Source organism: Contarinia nasturtii, unplaced genomic scaffold, assembly GCF_009176525.2.
Source record: "Contarinia nasturtii isolate CC-2019 unplaced genomic scaffold, AAFC_CNas_1.1 Cnas_scaffold_695, whole genome shotgun sequence".
Classification (NCBI taxonomy): Eukaryota; Metazoa; Arthropoda; class Insecta; order Diptera; family Cecidomyiidae; genus Contarinia; species Contarinia nasturtii.
The window spans coordinates 5093065-5105511 of NW_022198046.1; the positions used below are offsets into that span (position 1 = coordinate 5093065).

The window sequence follows — 12447 nt, forward strand, 5'->3', positions numbered from 1 at the left end:
TATTCCACAGGATGCACTTCCAGATTAAGAAATCTCATTGTCGCAGTGAGAGCTGAAAAAATCAATAATATCATGTGAGATGAATTGATCTGGAAGTGTATCCTATGGAATAGGTAGATCCGACTTGGTCCAATGTGTTCTGGAAGTTGATAATTCTCACCCCTGCATCCTCTTCACTTAATTTTAAGAGATATTTTGAAGAGAATTAGAAAAATCGATCGGTGATTCCTACAGTAATAGATGTTGTTGCCAGAATCGAATCCTGTGGACTAGGTGGACTCAAACCTGGTCCAAAGTGTTCTAGTAGTCGAGAAGTCCCATCGGGAACGCGTATTTCAATACTTGTTTACATGAGAAAGTATTTTTTTCAACGAAGTATTTTTTTTTTTTCAACGAAAAAAACGCTACTATGAAAATTATTTTGATGATTCAAATTGATAATTTTCTTAAAATCCTTCCTATTTTTAACATTCAAACTTCTTTCAGTGTTTAAAAAAAAGAAAAATACAAAAATTAAAAAAAAGTGTGACTTTGTTTTGTTTTTGTATGTTTTTCCCTGTATTTTGAATGGACGGTCTAATAGACCGTAACTATACGATCAAGTTAGGATTATCGTCGTTCTGGGATATTTTTTTTTACAGATCAGTGGCAGGATTTTAAAGAGGAATTGTCAAAACTCCCCAACATTTATGTGTGCGTGAACATAATATGTTTTTATACGAATGAATAAAGGTTGACATATAACCAACTTCATGCTAGTGCTATGAATTAAATTTTGTGAATTGATGGAAATTGTGAAAATTAAATAATAAGTGAATGTTTATTAAAATATTGCTAGTACAAAAAATGTTTAAAAATTTATTTTATTCTAAACAGATTAAAAAATTCCAAAATAATTAGTTCATTTTTCGAAATATCATAGAATTTTCAAACATTATTTTCATTCCGAATCTACTAGTAGCATGAAGTTGGTTATGAATGGTTCGGTCGAACAGCTGTTTTTTGACATTTTGTTTTGTTTGTGTGTGAGTAAAAGAGTATAAGAAACTGCGTTAGGGACTTTATAAAGGCATTTGACATTACCTCTTTTATTTTCAATATTTATTCATTATTCTCGCATAAAGGCAAAAAATTGATGGCAATCGGTCGACGCGTTCCGATATTATGATATTTTTTCTAAGTTTTCGGTCTAATAGACCGTTACTATACCTAGGAGGGTTAACCAGGTGACACAGAAAATTGAGTAGTATTTGAGAATTGAAGAAAAAAAAATTAATTATTTTTTTCCATTTTTTGCGATTTTTTACCATCTATATGGGAATGCCTGTATGAAAAACACGGAAGACCGCTGAAATGGCACTGTCGTACGTCTGCACATATTTTGCATTCGTCATTTCAGCGGTCTTCCGTGTTTTTCATACAAGCTTCCCACATAGATGGCAAAAATTGGCGAAAAATGAAAAAAATAATAATTTTTTTTTCTTCAATTCTCAAATACTACTCAATTTTCTATATCACCTGGTGAAATCAGAATGAAAAAAATCGCATTCCATATCATCTAAATCACGATCTGGACAAATTTTTATGTTCTGATCACATCACATGATATAGACCATTTAGTGGTGTTCGAGAATTGAGAAAAAAATCAGATTTTTTTTCACTGTTTGAGTGCTCTATACCGAGTCTCCGAGAGTTTCATATAAACTTGCTATGTGATGCCTATTGAATAGTAAGCGAATACCAATCGTGATTGAATCAATAGGCATCATTTGGCTATTGCACGGCGAGTTTATATGAAACTATCGGAGACTCGGTATAGAGCATAAAAAGTGAAAAAAAAATCTGATTTTTTTTCTCAATTCTCGAACACCACTAAATGGTCTATATCATGTGATGTGATCAGAACATAAAAATTTGTCATCTTTGTCACCCAAATCGTTGTCCAATGCTATCTCGCTCCTCCTTGTATGTATGAATGTTTACAACGGACATTCTATTCACACACACAACTGCGCAATAAAAATTTGATTGTACGTAGGCTGATCCATATATTTCTAGAAAAGCATATATAACGCAATCGTTTTTTATCAAAAATGGGTTTATTGTTTTTCAAAGTATTCGCCATGATGGTCGATACACTTTTGCATACGCTCGAACCACTTGCCGTAGCATTCATGCCACTCCGAAACCGATATCTCCAAAACGTGTGTTTTGAACGCATCAACTGCTTCTTCTGGCGACGAAAATCGTTGACCACGCAGTTTTTTCTTTACGCTCGGAAACAAAATGAAATCGTTGGGTGCTAAATCAGGACTGTACGGTGGATGACCCATTAATTCGATCTTTTGAGCGGTCAAATATTCAGTTGTGTGATGAGATATGTAAGAGCCCGCATTATCATGAAGAAGAACTATTCTGCGACGGTGGTTATTTTTTCTTAATTCACCAAACACTTCTGGCAAACAAATGGTGGTGTACCAGTCAGAATTGACTGTTCTACGATCCTCTAGTGGAACTGTTGCCACATGTCCACTAATTGCGAAAAAACAGGCGACCATTTGCCTCGCAAAACTTCGAGCGCGAACAACTTTCGTTGGATTATCTTCACTTTGGAAGACCCATACTGTCGACTGCTGTTTAGTTTCGGGCTCATACGCATATATCAACGATTCGTCGCCTGTGACGATGTTATAGACGGAATATGATGCACCGCGGTTATATTTGTTGAGCATTTCTTTGCACCATTTCACACGAGCTAATTTTTGGTCATCGGTCAATTTATGTGGAATCCAACGAGAGCAAATCTTTTTTACGGCCAAATGTTCATGCAAAATCGTTACATAACGATCTTGCTTTATCATGTTTCTGACAGCATCGATAGTTTCTGGAACAACAACCGATTTTGGACGACCTTCACGGAATTCGCCGATGAGCGAATGACGACCACGATTGAATTCAGTAAACCATTGATATACAGTGGCCTTGCATGGAGCTTTATCGCCAAAGACCAAATGAAGTTGATCAAAACACTGTTGAGATACACCCAATCCAAAGTCGTAGTAAATTATCGCACGAAAATTTTCACGAGTAAAATTCATTTTTTTGTTGAGACGCCATTTAGATGTCACTGTAAACAATACAAATAGCGCGCGTATGACAGAACGTTCTGAGATCGTTTATGCTACCAAATGTTAAACTTAACGAATATGACAATGGTTTGTATCGGACAACACTAAACTATTGCCAATTCTATAAATATATGGAGCAGCCCTCGTATATGAGATTTGAGAATAAGAAGTTTTTCCACTTTCTGTGTGTTCTATACCGAGCCTCCGAAAGTGCGAAATATTTATACCGTTAAACTGCGTCGCATATCAAAGCGAAACAAAATTCTGTTACTAAAACAAGGCAGAACAGTAGCTAGTTATCAGCACAAAACGAAACTTACACATTTTGTATAATAAAAAGTTAATGTTCTTTATTCCTTTGGTAACGAAATATTGTCTCGCTTTGATATGCAACCGTTTTGAGTCGCGTTTCGATATGCAACGAACATGTTTTCTATGCATATTTAATGTAGAAAACACGATTGGAGATGATTTTTGAACAATCGACTATAGTTACTCAGTCAGTCAGGCGATTATTTTGGGACGTTTTGACTACCGGATGACTATGATTATTGTCAACTATAGTTAGCTGTTGCAGTTAACCATAGCTTACTTTAATTGATTGAAGTTAACTAAATTTAACTAAGGTTGCTTGTTTTTACAGTCAATAGTCAGTCAGTTTGTCCCAAAATAGTCAGTCACTTTTTTTGTACACGGGCATTTACATATTCAATTAAAAATGTAAAATGCATATAAAACGTTTAACTTCACATCTGTTTTAGCTTTATTTATTTTCTTTTAAATTAATACAATTGTTGCTGATTTATACATTAACTTAATTCGAAATGTATAACATAATTAACGTACTGAATATGATTAATTTGTGTGTGTATTTTCAATTGTAGTTGAATGACTAACTTTTTTATAGTATAAAATTCGTTGTGAATTAGTTAGATGTGACACCATTTACAATTTTCTTTTTTTTTTTTCATTACTTTAAATTGAATTACAATAAGACGATGGAACTTCGAAAATGATTGTACTACCGGAATGTTTGAAAAGTGGTTGTTCGATTCCGGTAACACCTTCAATTGTTATCGATCGTGGCTTTTGTCCCAGTTTGCATGAAATTGTTGATCCAACAAATACTGGAATATCGGCTCGATTGATCCTAATGTTAAAAATCAATAAATTAGTACATATTTCATGTCAAATATCGGTGTGCGAATTAACTTACTCAAAGTATCGTTTTGCGACGAGTGCAATTAATTCACCGATTCGGTCCTCTTTCAATGCATTGTCTTCGGCCTGTAGCGCAACAACCAAGTCATTTTCCTTCGGTGAATGGAATACAATTAATTGGTCTCTGCCTGGACTAACACTGATTCCCAATAACTGTTGAAAACCACAAATATTAAAAATATTTAAAAAAAAATTTCAATTGAAATTGATCAGTCATCACTTCACATAAGTGACATAATTACAAGTATTACGTACATCTTTAATTTCGATGGTGCGTGACATATTTCGAAATTTGTTTTTATAACTGTCCAATTTGTAAATCGTTGTTTCGGTTAAAATAATGGCTCTGTCAGCGCTCTTGTTGCGATGATTGAATTTTTTTGCAAATGCTGAAAATAGTACTTTTGAAAAATGATTATCCACATTTCGCATATTATTGATACTGGCATTGTAATGTGAATAATTCGTATTTTCCGTCGGATTTGTAAGATAGTTGCCCACCCATCGTCGTGATTGTCCCCAGAATTTGCGTCGTTGTTTCAATGCACTTGCAGCAATCACTTGTAGTCGCAATTGTGCCCATTCCGAACGTGGGAATTTCTTCAAAAGCATCGATGCACGCCATTTATTGAACAACATTTTGAGTCCAGGTTCGGCTTTTCTAGCTGCAAACGGTGCTTGTAGCCAAATAATATGTTTTCCATAATCTTTCATATTTTTTGCATGCCGGAATTTCTGTGCCAATTCTTCGATGTATTTCCTTTGTTTGAATTGATTATAGCATCTCATGATGACAAGAGCAGCCACCATACGTTTGTATTGTTGACGACAAATCCAACCACGAACTTGTTTCTGTAAAAATGTCACAATAACCGGTATCATTTCGTTTCGCTTGCGTTCCAAAGCGAATAGCGTTTTTGGGGATCTAATAAATAGTTTTGTGCGTCCAAATTCAACGTCGTCTTTAAAATTGTGTACATCCATTAAAACTTCCACACCCTCTTTTGGTGTGCCACGGAAATTGGGCCATGTGTACTCGCTTATCATTTTATAGCGTAGTAAAAATTTATCATATCGTTGACGATGAACAAAACCGGCACGTCGCACACGAACATTTTCTAGTAATCCCAAATACCGTACTTGATGCTCAACGCGAACCGTATCAAAAAGTGTGGCAACTTTATTGTCGTTCGGTTTTATGCAGCGCACATAAAATGGTTCTTGATTTTGTAGCGTATCAACCAATGTGATCATTGATTTTTGGAATAGTGTACCAGCAGTTAATGGACGTTTTGTTGTTTTGGTTATGTCTTGAGCTCCTTCTGGCCACATCGCTGACAAATTTGTATCTTTTGAATGGAACAATAATCGCTTGAAATCTTGATACAATGTGTCTTTGTTTTTCTCAATGAATCCGCTAATATCGTAAATTACGTCACCAGCATAGTGTGTTATACGGAAATCGACTTTATGCTTCAATTCCTTGTCCATTGGTTTTAATTGGCGACTCGTGTAATGCGGATGATGTGCCAATTTTTTGTCCATTGCTTCAAGCAGAGTTTCGTCAGTTACTTTGCCCACCGTCAAACATGCTTCGTCCATTATCGAGATTATACCTTTGTGAGGTTGTTCAACCAATTCGCAAATGATCTGTAAAATTAAAACATTCGTCAGTCAAAGTTTGCTCATTGATTTGGTGCATTAATTTAATTCAATCTTACTTGATTGTTAAAGTAGTCAATGTTTGTCCATGCTATACCTTCTCGTGTATATTCTTCTTGCTCCTGCTTCAACACAAGCTCTGCAAAAGAACAACTTTTACTCATATATACATTTAAAATGAGCATAAATAAGCAACATACCAATGAATAGTTGTTGCAGTTTTTCGTTGCAATAATTAATGCAAAACTGTTCAAAACTATTACAATCGAATACTTCGAAACCGTAAATATCAAGTACGCCAATCACTTTGTTGAAACGCTTATGGACGGTGGTCCCGGGCACTAAAATCGATTTATTTATGCGTTGTATAATCCATGTGAATAGACGATCATAAATTGCCTTTGCCAATGCATCACGACCGAATTCAGCTTGTTGTGTATTATGCGTTTTCAGCATGACATCACCGCGGGCTGCAATAACGCGTTGTGTCAGTGATTTCATAAGTTCGTCTTCGGTCACTCTCAACAAACTGGCCACATGTCTTAATGCCTCTTTGTTTTTAATCACAATATTTTCTTCGTCGGCTATGTGTGGAACAAAAAAAAAATTGACGTTTTTACAGTTCATCTTTTGAAACAAAAATGGTTTTTTTTATTTAATAGCGGTAAAAATTGCAACTCACTTTCAAAAGTAATATTTCCCAAGTGTAAAATTGCCGCAACAATTTGCCAAACCGAACAGATTTCGTCGGGAGAAAAGCACAACGTACGGAATGCACTCATCGTTGCTTTATAGTCCTGATTCTCGGACAAAATCTCGTTGCTGCCTTGATTGGTGTAATTGTACTTTGAATAATCGCGAACCAAATGATATTTTTTCAAATCATTATCGGAACATCCTCTCAACAACTATTTAATGACAATGAAGAGATTGAAGAAAATTATGAGCATATTTCTTCAAAAAAATATGAAACGAGAAAAAATCAATTTTTTTTCACCTGATAAAAACTGTGAAAATTCCGTTCTCCAGATTGTTGTTGAATAACTCTCGATTTCTCTAGCAAATAGTTTGTGATGACACCACCAACGGGGTCTGCTTTGAAATCAAACTCAATGTCCATATATTTGCCGAATCGACTTGAGTTATCGTTGCGATTTGTTTTGGCATTTCCGAATGTTTCCAGTATCGCATTACTCTGTATAAGAACGTTCTTGACTCGTTCAATTTCGTTGTGTCCTACCGTATTGGTGACCGCAGCTATATATTTCATAATAATTTTTGAGGCTTCGGTTTTTCCCGCGCCACTTTCACCGCTTATCATGATGCATGTATCGCGATTACGTTGCTTCAACGTTCGATATGCTGCATCGGCCACGGCAAATATATGGGGAGTATTCTCAAAGAGTTCACGACCTGCAAATTACAAAATAAAAAAAAAACCATTTAAAATGCCCATTAAACACTGTGCGTATGATTCATGCGATTAAATTTCCTTTATGAATCTTTTTTTATACCTTTGTACTTGTTGACATAGTCATTGCCATAGATATTCATTTGACGGTATGGATTCACAGAAACGCATACTTCTCCAATATACGTATATATTTTGCCCGCTTGAAACCTGCAAATTGTCAAGAGATTTTATTTATAAAAAATTTAAATACATCCATGACATCACGTCATTTAACCAATGATGCACCACGTTAGTCACCATTCAAACGAGAAATTGTTGTTATTTATTAAGTATTTTTTTTTTTTTTTTTTTACTTTTAAATGTGAACGATAAATCAAGCAATGTTATCTCTTCAAGAGTGATTGCATTGAGAAAGTGAGCCCAACACGCTTCAATACAAAAAAACCGCATAAATTCCAGTTGTGTATTGGCATTGTGTAAAGACGTTGAAGGCAGAATGAATTTTACATGACACGAATATTGAGTACATTCGATGATGTAATCACTTAGCTGCGAAACATGCAAGCTCAAAGTATCAAATGGCAAACAAATAATAAATTGATGGCATTATATTGAATTGAAACAATAAACAGGGAAATTTGAAAACAACCTTCTGCTTTGTGTTCTTCATTGCATATTGATTTTTATACCGACAATTCGACAAAAACTGTTTATCGCATTAAACGTGACTTGAAATGAAAATATTAAAAAAATTATTCATTTTTTTTTTTAAATCAAATTATGCGTAGAGTGAAAGTGTTATTGAAAAATCATTGTCTCGAAAAATCATAATCAACCACAAAATGTTGAATTTCAGGCGATTCCTGAAAAATACGTATTGTTCAAATACAATATCAATATTTGATTTGGAATATTCCAAAAACCGAGTTTGTTGGACGGTGTTGTTCCATATAAAAAGTCGAAATTAAGCAATTAAACTGATAATCAGTCGAACCGATTAGATACCATTGCCAAGTGGAAGCTATACGATATGAATTGGGAGTTCTTTTTTAGTGCAAATCGATTAGACACGTATTGTCAACAACTTTGGCTAAACACATTGGGACTTATACGCGTTCTGAAAAATTATGTGTATGTGTTGATGAGTCATCCCGTCGGATAATATGGCTCCTAATCGCTGCCAATAAGAAGCTAAATATAAAATGTATTCGAAATGTAGGACAAACGAGCCTCGATTAACTCGTAAACTTGCTGGAAACGAGAGGGAAAAAGCGAACATCCAGTTCAACATAGAAACTGGCCAAAATAGATAAACACAGTCAGTTTCGGGAATAATTACATGTGGAAAACTGGTTTTGAACAATACATATACGCAGCACACAGTATACAGAGCGTTACGTTCGAATATATACAGCAACTCCGACTATGAGATCATATGAGCTGAGATCACAGTGCCACCAAAATGGTGTGACTCATTCAAAGGATTTATTATGACAACCATTTCAAAAAAAAAATAGCACATTTAAGTCGAAAGACAATATCAGACGTTGTGATTAACTCGAGAAAGATAAAATACTTCTAGCTTTAGAATAAAATGAACTCTCGGCTATTGGTGAATGTAATTTTCAGTCTGGTAAATATAAATATATATCCATACATATTTTTGACATACAGAATGCGATAGTCTCTTCCGTTGTTATCAATAATTTTGATACATGACTCTAATCATCAACAATTATGTCAACGGCATAAAAATCCATGCGTTTTTCTCTCTCTCTCTCTGTCTACTTTTCATATGCAGAAATATGCATATTTCATTGTGAGCGTTTCGTCTCTATTTTACGATATTTTGTAACACTTTCTAAACACAATAGAAGTGGTTAACAACACAATACGACGGATCTTGTTTTTATTTAATCAGTTCTCACTTCAATGTGCTAAACATTCTATTGTGTTAATTGCAAATGTTACAGTAAATTTTTTTTATGTTTCCTTTGTTTTGTACATTTGCCTGTGCGCTTCTATGGTCATCTCTTTTTGTTCCGCAAATCATTTGGTATTTTCACACACACATTCTGTGCCGTTTGAAATGTTGCCCATTTTTTTTCTTATCTTGTCTCTCTTTCTCTCTGTCTCACGCTGTGAATATATTTTCGAGCCAAATTCGAGACGGTTTATTAGCAAATGAGTGTGCCGATTATGGTTGTGCTGCTATTAATAATATACCGAATAAGTAAGTATCACTCATTCCAACAGCTGAAACTAATAATCATTTTGATAATGTTCTATTTTGTTTTTCTTAATTTCAATGGGAATATGTTTTTGTTTCACATTAAATGCGAATCGTTGAATCGTGTGTGAATTAAAGGTAAGATTTGTAAAACGACAAATGTGTTCATATTTGGAATTTCAATGAGGTTAAGGTTGAATCTGTATTTGTTTAAATATTGATTTGTTTGCTTAAAAATTGTTTTTGTTTTGATTAATATTAACGAATCTATAAATGTACGTTAAACGCGTTTAGCGTTGGTAATATAATTCTGTTCAACAATTTTTTCCTCTCATTCAAACGTTTACACAGTCTGGTAATAGTAATCGGTAGCGGCGTGTTGTTTATAATAACTTGAGTTGTTTTGAATTCAAATCTGAATGGACTTATTAACCAAGTGAACCATTTGAAAATGAAATTTATGGTCAGTGGGATTATGTGCGAATTGTAGCGTGGTTGGCGAGTTGTTTGGTTGGTTGCGTGTTTCTGCGAAACGCAAGTGAATTTTTCAGTTTCACTGAATACTTCTGGAGCTCGTTTCAATTGAACGCTCACCATATCACGGTGTGAGCAAAGAAATGAAGAAGAAAAACAAATTGTAGCAGTAATAATAATGTGATATCATCAATTATACACTTCATTGTTCATCAACACTTCCGAACGATGAACATGACACATCAACCGCAAAAATACTTTTAATTAAATTGTTTAGGAATTTAACCATTATTCGAAGAAAGACACTTGAGTCGAATGAATGAATAAGAGACGGACAAAATGGGAAGTAGAATCCATGCAAACACGGTAGATTTCATTCAAATTGATAGATATCTAAAATTACAATTCACTTGTTGCGCGATACCTTAGCGAAACGATGGTTTCACCTACCGAACAAACATGTACATCAATTTTTTTTGCCATTTACCACTTGAAATACATGAAGCTCATCAAAACATACAAAAAAATATTTCAGTATATGTGTATTTTATTCCACAAGTATAAAAATAAACATCACTTTTGTCACACCCACCAGCTTGAAAAGCATTTCCGAGAAGTTCGTTCACATTTTAACAAATTTTTCATCCAAATCGTAGCTAGGAGATGCATCAGTATCCACTTATATATTTATAGAACGAAGAAGAGCCAAGATCTTGTATTTTGTTTTTGTTTTTTGTTTTTCATTCCATTCATTCAACGATTACGCTGATTTATTTAAACTCACCGTTTATGCAGATTTTCCATAAATTTCTCCAAAGTGACTTCGTCTAATAGAACGAAATCTTGAACTCCAACTTCCATTTGTTGTGCCATTTTTGCTGTTTTTCCCACTTCTGTGCAATATAATGAAGTCGAAACTTTTAAGTCTTCGCTTGTTATAAAATCTCTTTCACATGTATGTTGTTTAAGATTAAAATTCGAATTATAATACTTCTGGTCTTCAGATTGATTTCTATTTTTTTCGATGCGCGTTTTTTAGATTAGTTTATTTAGGTTGAGTATATGTACGTGTGTGTGCGATGATTTCGAAAGCCACCAATGTCACTGACACTACAGATCGTGCGACACGGAATCGACTGAACTCAATCAATATGCAAATAAAGCCCACCGATCAAATTTTTATGCATTTACAGTGTCTGCCTGCTTGTACGCAAATAGTTATGTGAGCTGCACGAAATTGGAAAAAAAAACAAAAAACAAAATTTGCTTAGTATTTTTCGTTTTTTTTTCTCTCGCAAATATGAATGAAAGGTAATGAAAGGCTTGACGAATCGTTTCTTTGGTTACTTAAGTGTGTGTTCGATTCTGTTTTCATGACATTCTGCAGTTCGATGTTTTTGCATAAGCATTTGTATGGTGTATATATATGCTGATCACCAAGCAGAGAGAATTGGTCTCTTACTTTAATTTGTAAGCAGATATATCAACATGCACGGTTCACTCTTTATTTTATGTAGCACACAACACGTTTACCAAAGTCAAATGCCACACTCAACTTGAACTTAAACTTCTTGTTATTATTATCTTATTGGAATCTTGAAAATATCGTTATGTGTACTATTTCTTTTCTTTTTTTCCCTTGTCTATATGCTTCGTATGATTTATAAACCGTCTTTCACTTGGACAATTGTTACAACAAGAAACAAAAATTCGATATCAACTCTTTGTCTTTCCTTCTTTTTATTACATACACTCTCTCAACGTAAATATGTATTAATTTAATATTTAAACAATTTTGAATGTTCGCCAAATTCAACGAACATTTCAATAATTTACATGCAAACAAAACACAATTAGACTAAACAATGTATTGGCTTTTAAAAATTTCAAATGGCATTGATTGTCAATTAAATAATAATTCGGAATTTATTGTATTCCGCTAAGTCACAAAGAATTCTATTCTTTCTTCTTGGTAGTCTGAAGACAAAAAAAAAAAAGAGAATGAAAAGACACGATACACTAAGAAACAAACATACGGTTTTGCCAGCGAACAACAAACGACTGATGATGACAATGAACCGCTTCTCACTCGATTTATGAGTAATCGTGTAAGCCAAACACATGCACACCCATACAAACATACACGTCAACTGTTGTGTGTTTCTATGCCGCCGTATTGTTTTCATATCATTGCGTGTTTATAACGTTCGTTAAGTACACATACTATTCGGTATTGCCAGATATGAATACAGAGTTCGCGCGAAAATCAAGCATTCATCCAACGCGTACTTTTCTCAAATGAATTTAAGTACACAAAC

General features: G+C 34.3%; 1 protein-coding gene across 4 annotated transcripts; it reads right to left on the minus strand.

The window, feature by feature from the left end:
* Positions 1-3863: 3863 nt before the first annotated feature.
* On the minus strand, positions 3864-12260 carry LOC116340979 (unconventional myosin ID). Of its 4 annotated transcripts, none has more exons than XM_031767780.1 (10): positions 12166-12260; positions 10914-11356; positions 7526-7632; positions 7009-7424; positions 6694-6919; positions 6212-6595; positions 6071-6150; positions 4605-5999; positions 4345-4502; positions 3864-4278 (listed from the first exon to the last, which is right to left on the minus strand). In XM_031767780.1, exons 2-10 carry the CDS (start codon positions 11000-11002, stop codon positions 4104-4106), a joined length of 3030 nt encoding a protein of 1009 aa, XP_031623640.1. In that variant the 5' UTR covers positions 11003-11356; positions 12166-12260; the 3' UTR covers positions 3864-4103. The 4 variants fall into 4 exon arrangements, with proteins under 4 accessions (XP_031623640.1, XP_031623641.1, XP_031623639.1 ...); XM_031767781.1 differs by having other exon boundaries at positions 10914-11022; positions 12166-12184; XM_031767779.1 differs by lacking the exon at positions 12166-12260 and adding an exon at positions 11592-11929.
* Positions 12261-12447: the final 187 nt, after the last annotated feature.

Bases quoted from the DNA above. Each gene is read 5' to 3' on its own strand.
- LOC116340979 (XM_031767780.1), bottom strand. From the start codon at position 11,002: ATGGCACAACAAATGGAAGTTGGAGTTCAAGATTTCGTTCTATTAGAC. The intron at 7,633-10,913 runs GTGAGTTTAAAT...GACAATTTGCAG, and splicing joins ATGGAAAATCTGCATAAACG to GTTTCAAGCGGGCAAAATAT. The intron at 6,000-6,070 runs GTAAGATTGAAT...TTAATTTTACAG, and splicing joins TTGACTACTTTAACAATCAA to ATCATTTGCGAATTGGTTGA.